Source organism: Syngnathus typhle, linkage group LG3, assembly GCF_033458585.1.
Source record: "Syngnathus typhle isolate RoL2023-S1 ecotype Sweden linkage group LG3, RoL_Styp_1.0, whole genome shotgun sequence".
NCBI lineage: Eukaryota > Metazoa > Chordata > Actinopteri > Syngnathiformes > Syngnathidae > Syngnathus > Syngnathus typhle.
In genome coordinates, this window is record NC_083740.1 from 9,179,640 (window position 1) to 9,198,334 (window position 18,695).

The window sequence follows — 18,695 nt, forward strand, 5'->3', positions numbered from 1 at the left end:
TTGGAATACACTTGTTTTATTGACCAGAAGACATTTAATTGAATGCACAGAGACACAATCCAACACAAAAATCGACTTCCATGTACTACTACTACTGTTTTCACATAGCTAAATTTGTTTTCAGGCTCATCTCACTTTTGAAATGTTAAATGTTTTTTTTTAAGACTTGAGTCAGCTATCCTTCATCTTCATACTTGTTTTTATAATATTCTATTTTACCCACCATATACATATTTACAGACTAAATTCCATGTTGTCATACTCCAGTACAACAAATTAATCTTTATCATATAATCTGAAGGAAAATAAATAAAAAAACAAAAGATAAATAATTGTTTTACTCATATATATATATTTTTTTTTTAAATAATAAAAAAAAACATTGGCTACACGTGGCACATTCTGCTTCAATGGAAGAAGAAAATGTGTACAAAGATCACGTCAGTGACTGTGCTATTCTTTCAAAAGAACTGCTAGTGGAGCAGCAAAAAAATCCATGGCCTTCCCCTTACAATGGAAAGGTATTGTGCAAGGACTTTTGAGCAAACGCGCTCCATACAATTATCCATGTGCGCGCATTCCTTCCAATAAAATAGAGAGGTGAAAATATGAGCGATGACAGAATTGCATGATGTTGGTGATTTAAAGCAGCATCACCAACTGCAACACAAGCGCTCAATCTGTATTACATTGCTTTTCAAATCTTACAATGCCAGCATGATACTAGGTATTGTCTTTGAGTGAAAATGACACTATTTCAAAACATCTAGATGTGGCAGCCAGTACAGTCAAACATTACACCCATATTTCACCATTATACATTTACCAAAATATAGATAAAACATTGAAAAATTTAACAATAAAGACACACATTGAAATGTATACATAATTCTCCACCCATTTGGCTTTGGTCACTTAAAAAAAACATTTAAACAATGCGACAAACGCGCTAGTAGTCATTCTGCTGTAATACTTCAAGGACTCCTCTAGGTGCTGATGCGTTCAAGTGATGCATGCTGTAGTTCACATTCAGTTCCATCAACCTTTTTCAAAGGCATTGATACTGAGAGAGTCGTGTTGTCGAGTAGCACAAATGCAAATCCAATGCAACAAAGACACATACAACAGAAGCATATTTCCGACAACATTAAAAGTACACCGTCACTAACACAGTCACACACATGATTTTAGTTGGACTCATCAATTTGTCTGCACGTCCGATGTCCCTCGGGTCTTGTTTATTTTTTTTCTTAAACAATTGCATGTTCCTTTTAACTCGTTCATTGGTTTAAAAGCATCAGTGCACATTCATGTAATCTTCAGACATTGGTTTCTTTTCCTTCCAATGGGTAAGAGTGGCACTGCGCCCTCTCTTTTAGACACAGGTCCTCCGGGGTGCTGCTGGCATGGCTGGCGGAGCCTCGCTGGGGCAGGAAGGAGAGGTGAAAGGTGTGTTTGCTGACTTCCCCCATCTTGTTGCTGTAGGACACGACCAACTGGCGGTTTTCATCAGTCGCTGTAGGGCTGGATGAGCCTCTGTCAGATTTTCTGTGTTGAGGTGTCCCCAATGAGCCCCCACTCGGGTCACTGGTGTTATTGTCAAGGAGATCAGGCAGGTTTCCTGTGGCGATGCTGCCGCTTTTGACGTGTGGCGTCTGGCTGTGGGTGTGTCGGTACTCCTCGTCAATATCTTTACCCAGCTTCCACCGCTTCCACTTTTTCAGCATTTCTGACTGCACCTGGGGGATAATGGGATTGCTGATGGGATTGCTGATAGCCGCCGGGAAAGAGCCATGTACACATGATGGGGGAGATTAAATAAGACACTCAAGTGGATGGATGTTCCTAGTCAAAGGGTACATTTCAAAGTTTAGTGATCACTAGAATGCCAATACGCTTGTCCCATTTAGTGGTGAAGGCGGGGGTAGAGCAAAGCTTTCAAAGATGAAAAAAAAACAACAAAAACCAAGGACGATGATAATGACAGCCTCAGGCCCTCAGTATATGATCACCTTTCTCACCTCTTTGTTGACAAAGCAGTACAAGATGGCAACGAGCAGCCCCTGGGGAGAAAAGTAGAATTGGCGAGTGCGAGAATTTTTTTTCTTCCCTTTGGCTTGTTCAGAAAATGAATTCAGCAATGAAAATGATACACTATAACTTTCCGTCTTTTTTTTGGCAAAATCATAGAATTTCATTGACCAAAAGTAAGCCTCCATGTTGTAGTAGTGTATTTACGACTGTGTACTACTTCGGACCTGGAAGGAGTTGAACAGGAGATCACAGAAGAGCCGTATCAGGCGCAGCATGGAACCTTTTGGGACGGACTCGTCGATGACAAAGGTGAAGAGAATGGCGTGAATCCCCAGCAGAGGGATAAGAGTCAGCGTGGACTTTGCTAATCTGGACCAAAATACAAACATTGAAGGATGTACAGTAAACAGGCTACATTGTTGGTTCATAGTCCCACTATTTCACAAATTTGTTTTAGTAAGTATTTAGTATCTATTTTTTTTGTTGGCCACATTCATTTTTGGTGTAATTCCAGTTGTTTTCGTATATTTGTGGGCTAAACCATTGAAGTGTCTGCAAGACAGTTGCCTCACGGCTCAGGTTAGTCGTTCCCATTTAATACATGTGTACTATACTAATATAGGCTACAGCTGTTGGCTGCGTGCCATTTGGGGTACATTCTCGTGTGTGCTTAAGTCAGGAAAGGCGCACAGCTGCACACTTTTCTGGCTGCTCAGATCCTCCCGTGGACTTAAGTGTGTTACTTATACACTATAAATAAAGGGAGTGACCCTGAAATGAGCATTCTTGAGCCCTCCTCTTGATACCTCACTTATGCCGCCTTCTCTCATAGACTGAGGTGCCTTTCCTCTTGCACACTCCAGAGGCTGAGTAAGGCCAGCGCCCCAAGGTGAAACATCATATTGAATGTTTGGAGTCATTACAGCTGTCACAGTCGCAGCTGTCACCCGCCGATCAGCTGACTCGAGCTTCAGCGTCTCAGGGGTTCACCGACTGCACTAATGTGTCCCGACAACATTATGTCCATGGCCAAATATTAACATTTAGGGCGAAAAAAGAAGAGTTCAGTGCTGGGGACTTTTTTTGTATCACCTTTTTGCAGGCTGGGTCTTTGAACGCGTTGCTCACCAATAATTGGAGTCCTCGTAATGGAGCCATTAGTCAGATTTGAATCATTTGCTTTCATTTAATCTATGCTGATCGAAATCCGTTAAAGTGGCTCACTCACGGGAGAGGCACGAGCAACACAAATGTGTGCAAATGCATGTTGCTCTAAACCAGCGCTCAGTCATGAGCACAGCTTGAATCTTATTAAGTTATTTTTATTGGATTTAGCAAAATGCAAAAACAGATGCTCCCTCTAAGTAGTCTGTGACCATTCAGATAACTTCTAGATCTACAATGCAAGTTAATGTCACACTAAAATTTAACTTAACAAATGCATTTTTATGGAATTCACAGCTCTCATGGAAACTCCACGCTCTGGAAATTGGGGCCACCTTCACGGAAGCACGCCTCTTTGGTGGCCGTACACAAACTTCCAACTTACGCAAGGAAGGTGTGTCAGATGTCTGGATGGAAGAATAGCCACAACTTGAAGGTGTGCTAGCCAGGCGTGTAAAAAATAAAGACTTAAGCACAAACAGAATAAAATCGGCCTTAGTTAGGAATAGTATGTTTTATCCTCTTTATTTGAATTCGGTTGCATGTTTTTTGTTGGAATGTTGCCTTGTGGCTCACTGTTGCAAGCCATAGGTCATCTGCCCAAGGCAATTATATCTACATCTGACATCAATCTTAGGGAGTTGTCAATTATTTGTGAAAAATTACTATTCATGGTCTGGTCCGATCCCTTTCCCCCATGAATAGCAGCAAGTCGACAATGAAATTACATTAAAAAAAAAATCTAACCTGAATTTGTAGTCTGTGTATCTCATCTGATGAGCTCTGAGTTTAGACATCAAGATTTTGATGATTCGTACAAAAATGAAGAAATTTATCTGCAATGACAATAGACAGTGACTGTATCTGGGTTCCTTTGATTTCATAACACTTACACTTACTCCCAGTACTTCCTGTCCAGTTTCACATGCAACACAAATGCACTTGCACATACGCAAACACAGAGTTACCATGGAGAAAAAGAACAACATGGGTAAATAGATACACATACTCAAATACTCATTAACAGTCCATATGATCTCGAAAAACACACTACATTAATTACTGGAAAATATCTTTTCATATGTGAGTCTGTGTGTAAAAATTGTGCCTTTCATGGGAAATGTTGTTCGGGTACACTTCCTAGAAACGCTCGAAATGTGATTGGTCAAGTGGACACAAAAACACATTGAATCTTGAATCTGTTATAAACACACCAACATAAACACAAGTGGAAAGCTAACAACATGCGCTTTCTATCAATTAATGTGGGTTGTCATTCAGAGAGGGTGCTTGACTGTCTGCGGTGTGTGTGTGTGTGTGTGTGTGTGTGTGTGTGTGTGAGTACGTGAGTGTGTGCATGTGCCCATTTTGCTGTGTGTGGCGTTACTTTGTTCCATTTCCTTATGCAAGATATCATCATTAGTCTAATTACAAGAAGATTGATTATAAGCGTTGCAGTTTGAGATGATATCATAACAGCCACCTCGTAATGATTTGTAAATGTTGTTTTGTCACATGGCAGTAATCATGTTAAAATGCCACTTAAACTTGTTCTTCAATACGTAAAATAATAAGAACCTATTTTGTCAACACCATATTAAAATTTGGATTTTCAACCTGATTCCTAAGGAACCGCTTTACCGTATTTTCCGGACTATAAGCCGCACCTTCAATGAATGGCCCATTTTAAAACTTTGTCCTTATATAAGGCGCACCGGACTATAAGGCGCACCATTAATGCATCACGTCAGATTTTTAATACAAACCAAATCATTCTCCATTTTATCTTTTTTATTTCAACTTCAGAGGCAACAAATTACTTTATAATCACAAAATAATGATCCATAGTCTTTTTGATTCATGTTTCATAGTCTTCAGCGGGCCACTTATGATTGAATTCGTGACACAATGCTTCGGACCAGTTTAGATTTAGGAATTTGGTCCATATATAAGGCGCACCGGACTATCAACACTGTCAGCTTTTGAGAAAATTTGAGGTTTTTCCGTGCGCCTTATAGTCCGGAAAATACGGTACTTTTTTTCCTGCCATCTGTACTTGATTCACATATTGCCACACAAAAACAAAGATAGACACAGTGAATAGACTTACCAGGTAAGCAACCAATATCGGGGAACGAATGATCCACCAGAATCCCATGTTAATATTTCTCTCCCAGCACCTACACACACAAATACACAAACGCACACACACAAAGGCATGCACACACATACAAAAGAAACACAGACACGCTTTAGTCGGTGTTTTAGTAGGATCTGTGCATACATGAAATTAACATTTCTGCTAAAGGTAGATTAGAGAGGCATACAATCCCATTGAAAAACATGACTCACTCTTCATTCTCATAGAGGTACTTCACTGTGATCCAGGGTGAAACAAATACGAGCGGTGCTCCTGAGAATGAAGGAGAAATGTCAGGGTTGGATCATCTAAAGAAAAACATTATAAAGGCATAAAAAGGAACACATCATCGATTAGCCCTCATTGAAGAACTTTTTTTACTGGGCCTACTTGCATTTTACAAGCCTACCAAAAATTCCAAAATAATTTTACTCCAGTTTATATGATACATAACCATGCCAGTTAATGATGACTCAGAGAGTATTATTATGTGATAATGCGAAAAAAAATGCTATTTACCCCAACCGATGGCCATGTAAATGTAAAAGTACTTCTTCTCACTAAACACGGTGATGACGAGCAGACTGTGCAGATAGATGCCCTCTACCAGCAGCCAATAGTTGTTGGCCATCACGGTGTACTGCATCATCACCATAGCGCCCCGACACCACATGACAGCCTGCACAGTAGCGGGGGACAAATACGTCAAGAACTGCAACCATGTTCAGTCTTGTGCTTTCATTTTGTTCTTGCTCATTCATCAGAGTCAATTGCCTCATGATCATGGTCATTTCAGTGTGATCTCAAAGGAATGTGTGTTTGTGTGTCTGGGGTTGCAGTACGCGCGTGTGTGTGTGTGTGTGTGTGTGTGTGTTAGTGTGCACATGTCACTTCTTGTTTGAATAGTTACATAATAAAAACAACAATATGAAAAATTTACATTAAAATAAAATTGCAGCAAAAAGGCGAACTGTCATTGCTATGGCAACCCCTATTCACTTATTTAAGTGGTCTACATTATCAGTGAACCAAGCAGGGCTGCTGTCAACACTAATAATGTATGCATTATAAATGTGTGTGTGCAATAAATAGTTCAAATGTTCAAAACGTTTATTTTTTTTTTGCTATTTGATGGTCTTTTCCTTTTCCAATGTAGCTTTAAATATAGTCAATCCTACACCAAGATGATTTTTTGTTATTTTTGTTTGATGCTTATTATAAATTCGTCTCCATTGGGACCTTTGATTTTATTGACCAAAGTGCTTTAAGTGAATTTTATCTCCTTGTAATGTCATTAAATGAGCTTAACTGCCAAGGTACCAAATTCTCCTAGAGGCTGCTGTGATGCGAGTTCTCTAACCGGTATGTTGATCCAGGTTTGAACCCGACTTTCACCACTGCCCCTGGGGTCCAACGTAAGGGTCAGCAGGGCATCTTTGACCAGAATGGACACGGCTCTCAGGATGAAGGAGGCAAACAAGTTCATGTGGATGTTGTTCCTCATGCAGTGCAGCTTCCTGGTGTAGAGTTGAAACTGTGTGATAAGGTTCAACTCATCCTGCCACTTTTCTTCTCATTGCAACCCTATCTAGTGGGATCTCAGTCCTCATACCTGACTCCCGTCTAAGATTAGTTTCTAGCTTCCATTGTTCTGGCTAAGGTTTATGATTTTACAACTGTTTCTTCCTCCTACACTTGTTTTGTTCCACTGGATATTTTACCTGAAGCTGATGAGGATTCCCAGGGCCAGTAACAGAGCTCCCAGAGAAAGTGAGTATCCCACAGTATACATGATCCGAAACTGACTGAGGATGCGACCATACTGCTGCTGTAAACAAAGCAGAGGTGGGGCTTTATCATCATGCAAAGCTTTTACTCCCTATAGAAAAGAGCTGTATGAACAAAAATTTCACATAGACTTTATACTGCAGCCTATCCTAATATTAGCTGCCCATCTGTGATTTAAAACTGCCTTAAAGCAGTCACACATTAGCATGCATCATTTGTAACACGGACGAATGCGCACTCACCTGGCCAGGGTCATCCTCACATTCACTGGTATTCTTCTGGGCCCATCTACCATCTTTGCCACAGAATCTGTACACCAAACCCTGCTGGACTGTTCAAACAAGCACATACGTACATGATGAGGACCCCCACAATAAATTAAGAGACCACCCTTGTTCCTTCAATTTAATCTTCATTTTAAAAGCATTGTATAACTAAACGTACATTTGTTTGGACCAATGGAATAAAAATAGCTCAAGAGAGTTGAATTTAAGAGCTGATAGAGACATTTTCTAAAACCAAAATCACTTTATCAATTCTTACACAAATAGCTTGGCAATGTAGTGCCAAAAATGATACTTTAAGGCAGTTCACATTTGATATACAATAAAATGAACAAAACATTGAAGCAAACAAGGTGATCTCTTTTTTTATGTGGCTGATTGCATCAATATAACAATTCAACTTCTTTTGTATTAGATTTTAAAATATACAGTAGTTTTGCATAGAACAGTCAACTGGGATTTTATGAAAAAACTTAAAGTCAAAATAAAACACATAAAAACATGAACATAGACATTAAAAAACTAAATCATCATATAGACGTAGTCCTTGAAATTATATACTGTAATTTTCGGACTATAAGTCGCACCGGAGTATAAATCGCACCAGCCATAAAATGCCCAAAAAAGTAAAAAAAAAAACATATATATGTATATAAGTCGCTCCTGAGTATAAGTCGCCCCCCCCCACCCAAACTATGAAAAAAAACGCGATTTATAGTCCGAAAATTACGGTATACTTATTAACTCAAAAGCATATTCATCATCACCATAGTGTGAAGCTTGACCAAGTAATTAGGTAATGACATGGTAACAATAGTCTCTATATGAGCTCTGGGCTCCTTTCAGCCACATTGACTCAAAAGGACCGACACAAACTAAGCGTGCAACTGTGAAAGAAAGCCTTCGTTTCGATAACTCGGATTTTCTGGACTTATTCAATTGCTACATTTGTCCATGCTCATGAAAGACACGGACAAGAGATGACCCTTTTTCTAAAGTGAATTATCCATCCAAGCATTATGTTTTCTATACCACTTATCCTGCTCAGGTTTGCAAGAAATCAAATCTTCTGTGAGTTTTTGGACTACAGCCTGGACTGGATTCCAGTCAATCTCAGGGCACATGTAGAAAAAGATGATCTTAAAAAAATATAAAAAGTCTTCATTTTAGAACATTCTTTTTTGGTGTTTTGTTATCTTCTGTCCTTGCTTCTCCCCCAAAACACTGGCCTTGGTGACAAAATAGAAAACCGATTCCACTGTTAATGTTTGGAAGTCAAGAAAGTGGAGGACAAGGAGAGCCGCTACTTATTCTCAAACAGCTCAGAGTCTGAAGAAATAAGCCAACTGCATTAAGAAGAGTAAAATCGTTTTTCCACTAACAGAGAATTAATTAGTGTCGCTCTGTGATTCCCAACCACTGTGCCACATCCTAGTGTCCATGATTGCCATGTGCCGCAGATAATTACCCAATGACAATTATTTAGTCAGAGAATGATTCATTATTATCACAAAAATATTTAAAATTGTACATCATCTACTTCCACTGACTGGGAAGAAAATCTCCCACAACGACGCCCATTTCTCTCTGCGCATGTCTACAAAACAATCAAAAGAACGAAAACCACTCATGTGCAAAACCATCTTAACTTGAGCTGACTATGAAAATAGGGCTCTTATGTACATAGAAGAGTATACATTCATCCTTTTTGTGGATTATTTTTGTGGAAGGACAAAACATTGCCAGTCTTATTCAAAGGGTGTCAGCTTTGACACAAAAAATCGGAAGTATATGGTGATCCTGAATGTAGTCTGTTTATTTAATCACTTTTGAGCCACTAATTCTTTTTAAACAAAGGCTTATTTGAATTAATGAGTTATGCAAATTAATCGTAAATATTTTGATTCTCTCTCCGTCTTCATTATTCTCCAATTCAAATCAACAGCAATTGTTTTGATTCCTTTGCCGTCTTCATTATTCTCCGCCTTCACCTTTGAGCACAAAGATGGCACACACTCGCACATTTCTTTTGATGCCATTCAGAAAAACACCGACCTTTATAATGCCATGGCAAGAACCAAGGGCACGAGACATTGACTGTGGTTCCAGGGAGTCCATCAGGCCAGCAGGCATACTGGTCAAAGGTCCTATTACACACTGCCCCTGCTGGCATCACAGCACGTTAAATTGGCAAAAGCAGTCGTTGCATTCGTCTGCATTCTTTCCAAAGCAGTGGGAGAGAAGGGCTCACCTGTTGTGGGGGGTACAGAGTTTAAAAAGTCTAAACACTGGTTCTTGTAGCTGCTCCACTGTTCCTTCAGACGCTCTAGGGATGTGGCTGAAGACACCTGTGGCAAGGGTTAATGTCCTGACCTTCGCTCGAGTGTGATTGTGGAGCTCAGAATCAGGACGGAGGTCGTACCTTTGTGCAGCTGCAGAGCACGAGCAAGGCCAAGAGGAGACCCACCTGGGACATCCCACTGAAGCTGGGAGGATGAAGGAAGGTGGGGACGAGAACACAGAGGAGGAAGCCCCACACATGAGGCGCTCCGGGCCCGATTTCACTGTCGGTCCTGGACACACCATGGGGAGCGAGTTGTCAGACAGCACGGATAAGAATCACAAATAACAGCAGAGAAGAATTTGGAGGCCCCACGCCGCCGGTAAGATGATTTAATGGTTTAGGTCCTGATTAAATTAAAGAAATTATCATGAAACATAAAGAATGTAGAGTTCTGAGGTCTGCAGACTTGGGACAATTAGTTAAGCCCAGAGTTCAAAGCAAACATGGTGAAGCAGCATTTGGCTGTTATGCTGCGCACAAATGTGAAGTGAGTTCAGGACCAAGTACATATTTATAAATCCATACCTATGATTAACGTCTTTCAAAGCATTTTTAAAATACTTTTCTCCAAAAATCTCTTACACTGCATGTTCTATTTGTCATTTTAGTAAGCTACTTTCATTTCTTTACTTTGTGTTTAAAAATGTATTCTTTTCTATGTTAATGTTGCTAAATGTTTTAGGCTACTTTTAACTATGTGAAGCACATTGACATACATTTTGTATGTGCTTTTTAAAATAAAGACGCGTTGCCTTGTCTGATGTGACCCTCCGATTTTTGCCTACTTTTTCCCTCCCTTGAGAACGTCATTTGAAACTGTGCAGATGTGATTTTCTAGACTTCAACACATTCAAGAATTTCAAAAGGTTTTTGTGTCTTATGCTGATACGCTACTGGCCAAGGTTCCCCATTGGTTATGTTGACGTATAAAGTTGAGTCACGACTTTCCACTTTAAAAGACCCACTTCACTCATCATGCTGCATGTCTTTGTTCCTCCAAATGTAGTCTTTCACTGCTACCAAGGCTGGCTGACAATAAATATTATAATTGGCTAAAAAATAAAATAAAAAGTTCATTAGTTGAGTTAAGGTAAGGACATAAGTTATCCCAAATGAGACCAGGCTGAAAAAAAAAAGGGAATGGATGGCTACAAAAAAAAAAATACATGACTTTTACCAGCTATGCCTCTGAAGACAGGAGACGTGGTATGATTTAGAGACACTGGTCAGGCATCTTCACATACGAAGTTGGAGAACAAAACGGAATCTGAAACGTTTCTGCAAAAAACACCTTATGTGTGAAAACATTTTTGGCTAAAACGTTTCAAATTCCATTCTGTTCCAATGTGTTTGTCTTCACCTTTGTTTGCCCAGTCTTGACATTGAGACACACATCGACATCTCGATGCGTAGGCATCAATACCTATTCAGTCCCGGTAATTGTCACCTTCACTTCAAAACATCTTCGAGACAAATGTCAATGCGGTATTGTCGACTCCTGTAACATTCTACTTCTTCAAAACAACATGCAGTTCTTATTTGAAACACAAATGTCAATGACATGTTCTTACAGTTGATAATTTTCAGACAGTGCATCATTTGTTTGCAGACTGAAAAGGACCACAAAAGCATAAACAGAAGATGGAGCCATAAGATAGCTACGGATAAAGGTAACAACAATTTTATTTAGTCATGTTGCTATGGTCCCAAATGACAATTGCTTTTCAATCACAATTTTTAAACTACCGTTTAACATTAGGCTAATATTATCTTTCCAAACTGCAAACAATAATGTTACATTCGATTGCTCCTTTTCCCAAACAGTGATTTAAGGAAGTCATCATATCCGTTTAGGATATTGCTTCTTTTTCAGCCTAGGGCATGCAACATCGTTTTAAAAACAGCACAAATTGCATAATGAGCACATCTTCATTTTATGCACTGCAGTTTGCAATGACTGAATGTCATTTATGAGGTAATGTGTGCCTAAGTTCAAAAAGAGTGTATACAAGCAAATGAAAGAAATAAAATGGGTACGAATAAGAGTCTGTATAAGAAGGATCACAAACAGTAACATCGATTTCTCTTTGTGTGCATATTGGTGAGTGCGTGGATCAAGGTGATCTGTTGGAAGGTTATCATCAATGAACCAGCATTTGGCAGAGCTTCATGCATTTGCATAGTATGTACGCACACATCCATATTACTTATAAAACATTTTTGTCGACGATTTGCAGTACCACCCAGACGGCAGTGATTGCAAAACTGGACTTGCATCCCCCATCATTTTAAATTTGATTTTGAATTTATTTTTTGGCTTGTCTTAATTGTTTTTATGTGTACGTAAGTGAGAATGGTTGGTCTATGATTGTTTATGTGTGTCCTGCGACAATTATGCAAATTTTTTGCATAAAATACAAATGTAAAGCAAAGCAGATGGAGTACAAGAAACAATTGTTTGACGCAGACCAGACGAAGCAAAAATCTGGCAAATAAATATACTTAGAATAAATAACTAATTAAATACAAAGTGGAAGGAGAGAGCTGGTTAGTGGAGATACAATTTTGCACTGCATGAGTAAACACATAAGATATCCAGGAAAAGTGAACTCTCACAAAATTTAGTAAGAACCACAATCATTTTTCATATCTAATGGCACAAAATTGGTAAAACTAAAATCAGCACAGTTTCCCGAGAATCATCAAACTCCTCATGGAAAGATTAAAATAATCAGCAGTCACATAAAGATAAATAGAGGGGCATCTTCCATTGTTGTCTTTTGCTTACTGTTCCTCTTCTTTGTTGAATTAATAGGCAGGTTTCATTGTGTCATGCTGGGCATACACTGTACATAACTGACTCAGCTATCCGCTTTCTATCCACACAGCCTGCAGTGAAAACACCAGCCACATCAGGGTTTACTGTTACAAACCATATTGTTGCTGAACTGAAACAAACCTTTCAGTGGAAAATTGTAGGGATTTCTTTTTCCGTTTGCCGGTGTCATGTCATGTTTAAAGGCAAGCGTCCAATCAATGGTTGTGAAGAACTTTTTAACAGTTTATCGTGAACGTAGATAAGGAAGGAAAACGACAGAGCTAAGATTAAGACAAAGGAGAGGAAGGTTTGCCCTGTTCCATACATTGTTAGTGTCCATCAAGAAGCCAGAAAACAAGCAAAAACGCAAGTTCAGATATTGGACAGACGTACACAAACATACCCGAATATATGTGTGGATAAGAGTGTGTGTCCTGTCTGTCATGCAATGCTGACCACATAATCTCAAGTGTGACAACTGCCAACATAAGGGACACAACAGTCCTTGTGAGTGTGTTCCTCTGTCTGCATGTGCATGTGTGTATGTGTGTGTTATTTCTACATACATGACAGCACATGTGCTGTTTAATAAGACAATCGCGGTACCCAGATGAAAACACACGCAAGATGTTGGACACAAACTTAAAACAGGGTGGGTGACATTGCACTGGAAAAAGCTGTTTTCATATTTGTAGGTCCATCGATTCAGTGCAGATTTGGATGTAAAATAAGAACGATTAGACATAAAGTCAAATGGGTTCATCACAAGCAATATTCAGCCTGAATAGAATGTCGCTTTTTTTACGACACAATTTTAATAAAATTGCGTCTTTACAACCGCGGTGGTTGTCTTTTCCATTACTGGTTGTTTGCGCAGGTGAATGACTGCCCAATTGCAAAAATATAAAAGTATACGAGCTGTGTCAGAAAGGTTCGAGGCTGGTGTCACAAACAAAAATAGATGTTTCAAAGCCAAGCTACATATAAAATGTTTTCCCCTTCCAAGTAATTGTGCTGTTGTGTGTGTGTGTGTGTATAAATAAACTTTAACGTCGACCTCTGAACTTTGTTACCTTCTTTGTCAGGCCATCAATCAATTAGCAGAGAAGGATATGCTGAGACCAACGAGAACAGAGTTGCTGAGGAACAACATCAGCAGTGATGAGAAACCTAGTAAGCAAACCCAGCATGACCCTCTGACTATCAACGGTGTTGCTGTGGAAAAGGTGAGCAAGTGCACATCAAGTGCCTGGACCAACGGCACCTCATCACGTGTTAGGAAAGCTGTCGTGCGGGTGATGCTTCTTCAGTCTGGGGGGGGTGGGGGTGGGCAGACTGACTGCAAAGTCTCAGGAGTCAAGACCAACATTCTTCTGGACTTTGACACACTCACAAGAGCAATTCTACATTTATGAGCGGCATATTTAGCTGACAATTCCAACTCTTGAGTTAAAGTTGGTTATATTTAGTTGTTAAGACATTTTATGAACTCAAGCGCTGTATCCAAGGAACAGCCTATGGTTCTAACAATATCCACTCATTCATTGATTTTTCATACTGCTGATCCTCACGATGGTCGTAAGTTTGCTTGAAAGCTCAAGTTTAAACTACGCAAATGAATTTGAGAGCCGGGATTCAAATGGCCTCACTAAGAGAAGGATGTGCTCATCACTAATGTGTCACCTGTAGTGACAAGAATTGCAGAGGCAATGACCCCCCCCCCCCCCCCCCCCCCCCCCCCGAAATATGAACTCCAGCAAGGTGCAAGGCCAGATAATTGATTTTTGGGTATTTTCTGATCTGTTTTTCCACATTTCCAACTGTCCTTGTTTTTTTATAAATTTGTTATGTGGAGTGCTGAGATATCCTTGACCCGTCCCGTGCCAACACCAAAAGGGAAAAAAAACTATCGGCACCACAGTTATCCTTGTAATGCTAATGATTTGAATTTTTAATCATAGTGTGACCATAGGTCATTTTAACTTGTCTTCTGATACTGCGCCCGCGTGTGCACATATTCACCAGCCAGTGTCAAAGAAAATGATTTTGCTGGCTTGCAGGGAACCAAGGACTCCAGTTTGAGATCCACTAGTTTAAATTCAAACTACCATTGTTGATCATGATAACATATGACCCTCAGGGGGCTTGTGACATTGAACGAAGTGAGTGCACCTCCCAATGACAAAATTTAAGCATGTGTTGGAGTACCCGCGAGCTCCACGTCTGCAATCCTAACCACTGCATCACCTTCAAGCTTTCCTCTACCCAACGTGTCAACCATTACTTTGTGTTGAGCAAGCGTACTAACTAAAAGTAATAAACTATATGAAACATGACAGAAATGCAAATTTATCCCCCTAAAGTGAATTAGTCATCAGTCCCGCTTGGAGATTGAATTGTATTGTCAGAGAATGTGTTACCATGGCAACAGGCAATGAGAAGTGCATGGAGTATGCAGTAGTTAAAATTCTTAAACTGACCATTTTATGGCTATTTTTTAATTCTCAAATGCTATCAAGGGTTCAATCAGCTCAACCCATTTTTATTTAATTTGACTTTTTACATTAGTTTTATTTCTTTCTAAATGAGTCATGTCTTTCTTAATGATTCTTTTTTAAATTTATTTTCTGAAAACAAAATTCGGTCATTAATTTTTCCTTTAATATCTTCTGTTAACTCAATGTGATTACATTGCAGGCTTACTTTCAATGCTTTCAGACTTAACTTCTCGATGTCTGTGTACCTATAATAAGTTGTAAAAAGAAATTGCTCTATAGATAAAAGTCACAAAGACAAAAAAAGCCTTTTTCTGTATACATTCTGAATATTATGATGAAAAAAAAACCCACACATTAGCAATAAGCTACATCTTCCTCAAACAAAAAGGAGACCTATTGTTCCTACAAAAAATTGTCCAAATTGTCTTGGAGTAAAGAATTCTGGAGGTTAATTAAGGAGTCTTAAAATATACGTTTCATTCATTGAAAACTCGAAAGCTATGCTTTTTCTCACTCCTTTCCGAATATCTTTTTTTCTCTCTCTTTTTTTCTCTGTTTATTTTGCTTCCTCAATTTCATTTGGTTTTATGATGGGATTTTGTCTGATAGCAAACGGGAAGCTCGGTATTGTTTGTGTATTTGAATGTTCGGAATAAAAGTTGTCAATCAATCAATCAATCAATCAATCCATCAATATAAAAAATTGTCCAAAGGTGAGGATTTAAGTGTGAATGGTTTATACCCCGTCCCTTGTCAGCAAAGCCCTAAATGAGGATAGAAACCTTTGAGATGGAAAATATAATGTTTGATGCCTCCCTGAACAAATGAAGCGCTACGATAATCGACATTAGTTCACATGTTGGACTCTATGATGGCCCTTAAAATAACAAGTGGGCATGTGTGTGGCTAACAGCTAATGAAACTTAATTCTCCACCTAATCAGCAGTGATAAAGCGTGCACCCACTAACTAACGGCACACACGCACATGGGGGCGCGCTTGCATAATTTTCAAGCATATGTTCCCATGTATCCGATGCATAAATCAACAATCCTTCACCCATGGACATTAGACACACAAACACAAAACCTATTACATCTCATTTATATTATGCAGTGGCTTGCATGGCAGATGTGAACCAACAAAGTATTTGCAATATACAGCTGGTACCTTTTCACAGCACAATCCCATCTGATCACGTGAGATGTAATAAACTGAATTTACTGTCCTATTAATCCATCCAGCCAACCATTATCTGCACCGCTTGTCCCCACGGGGTCGCGGGCGTGCCTATTGTCATATTAATGTTCCGCAAAATAAATACATACACACATGCTTGAGGAGCGCATAGTTTGAGATTATAAGTGGTGTACTGGAGCTATCTAAAGTCTGTCAGCGCTTCATAAAGTCTGTATCCATATGAGTATGACTGATCAATACATACTGTATCATTTTTCACTTTGGGCTTGGCTGCAGGGAAAAAAAAAACTATTAGAGTGCATGCATAAAATGCCTCAATGCCAGACAAATAAATAAATAAGTGAATACATAAATAAATCATAATAATGATGTATTATTACTATTTTTATTACTATTATTCACAGGTTTGGGATTGACAGCTTCTGATTACACAAACCAAAGGTAAAAGTGTTCATTTTAAATGAAAGTAAATTGAGCTTCAAAAGCGTGTTGATGTGATCCCCTATAGCAGTGCTTCTCAAATGGGGGGGCGCGGTGCTATTCCTGGGGGGGTGCGTGTGACCCTGGGGAACAGGCTTGTTTTTTTGGCAGTACTAGAATAAAGTGTAATTGCGAATCTTCACAGCAGGGGGCAGTGGCGCTCTCATTGTTACTTCTGTGACGTTTGCGACAGTGCAACATTTTACGACTTACAAGACAAGTTAGGATAGTCACGGTGGGGAGGGGGGGGCGCGAATAGTTTTCTTCTTGCTAGGGGGGGGCGTAACAGAAAATAATTGAGAAGCACTGCCCTATAGCAATGCCTTCTAATATTGGTGGAACACCAAAAACATTTCGTAGCTCTACCATCTGTGCTGACTGTATTATTGTGTGTATTACTTACTAAGATTCACACCCTTAGGGAATTATCAAAGAAAACTATTACTTTTATACTACTAATTAAGATTTTTGCTTATTGCATTATTATGTAAATGCTACATTTTAATTGCTTCAATGTAAATAATTTTAATTGCCTGAATATAATGTGCAGCGCTACTGCTAACCTATCATGTGTGAAATTAAAGTAAGCATTTGTGGGGTATTTACTTTTGTCAGCGCGGTCGCTGTATGCGCCACATGTATGGATCTGTACATTCAACTAGTAAATTTAATTTAGTAATCTGGTGATGATGTGCTGCTCCCATGAGTGATAATGTTTGTCTTTTGATGGCTACAACTCGCTTCTTTCTCCGAGCTCGAGGCTGTTTATTAACAAGTCGCTGCTTGAGTTATTTCATCCAGAATTTTTTCTGCTATTTGCGTTGCAGAATTTATTTCACATCATCTTATTTCCTATTTTGTATATTTTGCTTGATAACACAAACTTGGGGTTGCACCTAATTTTATTGTATACACCCATCCATCTACTGTACCTATCTATTCTTTAAGTGAACGTTTAGTATGTTGTAAATTTCAATGCTTTGTGTTTTTCGACTTAAGAAAAAGACAAAAAGATTTTTGTTGTTCGTAAAGACTACCATTTTAAAGTTTGGGGTCACTTAGAAATGTCCTTGTTTTTTTAAAATAAAATATCTATTTTTCAATGAGGATGACATTAAACTAATCAGGAATACGCTCCATACATTGCTAATATGGTAAATGACGATTCTAGCCATAAACGTCTTGTTTTTAAATATCTACATTGATGCATCATTGTCCATTTCCATTGCGTTTGCTAATTGGACATGGCGCAGAAAATAATGCTTAAGTGGGGTTGTGGCGATTGCTGTGGATGGCCCCCAAAGATGGTGGCCCACTGCTCGCCCCTGTTTGTATAGATGAATGTAAATGAAGCTGCAGAAAAATAAACTAATATGACCACCGAGAATAATTTTCAGCATATTTCTGCAGTGCTCACACAATTGCCTTGTCTAACAGAGAAAAAAATAATTGGCATTGCATTACTCTGTGTGCTCCCCACTCTCTCTCTCGCTTCCTCTGAGGTGTGTAAATTCTGAAAGAATGTCACTGATCTGTCGGATTCCTCCATTCACTCAGCGTAACCAACATTGTTTGATTCTTTTCATTATAACCTGACCTGCAATTAGCAGCATTATTGGAAGTGCCCATTATGCAAGAGCGATAATGGCTGTCAAAACAACAGGAGCCATGACAACGAACAAGCAGCATGACTAAAACATTAACTGGGAGTAACTGAAAGACATGAAAAGTGATATCCCAGACGGTATAAATGTCTACTTGTCAAATCCGATCCATGTGCACTTGTTAGGAGACAGTCACATACTTGCACACAGCAGCCAAATTATCCATTCTCAAATCTTGTCTTGTGGGAGTAAAGGGCAACACTTGAGAAAATATCTTATGGTCATGTACAAAATGTCCCACTTGATTTATTTGCAGAGACTGCATTTGATATTTGTCTCTCA

At 39.1% G+C, this 18,695-nt stretch overlaps 1 protein-coding gene across 5 annotated transcripts in view; it reads right to left on the reverse strand.

The window, feature by feature from the left end:
* Nucleotides 1–18,695, reverse strand: part of gcgrb (glucagon receptor b) — a 26,309-nt gene continuing 7,614 nt past the window's right edge. The window contains exons 1-14 of one of the 5 annotated variants that reach the window (XM_061274582.1): nt 10,932–11,032; nt 9,833–9,983; nt 9,662–9,758; nt 9,466–9,576; nt 7,369–7,457; nt 7,060–7,166; nt 6,699–6,855; nt 5,858–6,017; nt 5,551–5,611; nt 5,309–5,378; nt 3,946–4,034; nt 2,259–2,403; nt 2,022–2,063; nt 1–1,739 (exon numbers count right to left, since the gene is read on the reverse strand). In XM_061274582.1, coding sequence (XP_061130566.1) covers nt 1,320–1,739; nt 2,022–2,063; nt 2,259–2,403; nt 3,946–4,034; nt 5,309–5,378; nt 5,551–5,611; nt 5,858–6,017; nt 6,699–6,855; nt 7,060–7,166; nt 7,369–7,457; nt 9,466–9,576; nt 9,662–9,758; nt 9,833–9,886 — 1,602 coding nt within the window. In that variant the 5' untranslated portion in view covers nt 9,887–9,983; nt 10,932–11,032 and the 3' untranslated portion in view covers nt 1–1,319. Of the gene's footprint in view, nt 1,740–2,021; nt 2,064–2,258; nt 2,404–3,945; nt 4,035–5,308; nt 5,379–5,550; nt 5,612–5,857; nt 6,018–6,698; nt 6,856–7,059; nt 7,167–7,368; nt 7,458–9,465; nt 9,577–9,661; nt 9,759–9,832; nt 9,984–10,931; nt 11,033–18,695 lie in introns of those variants that run through there. The other 4 variants (XM_061274585.1, XM_061274583.1, XM_061274584.1 and 1 more) reach the window with 4 other exon arrangements.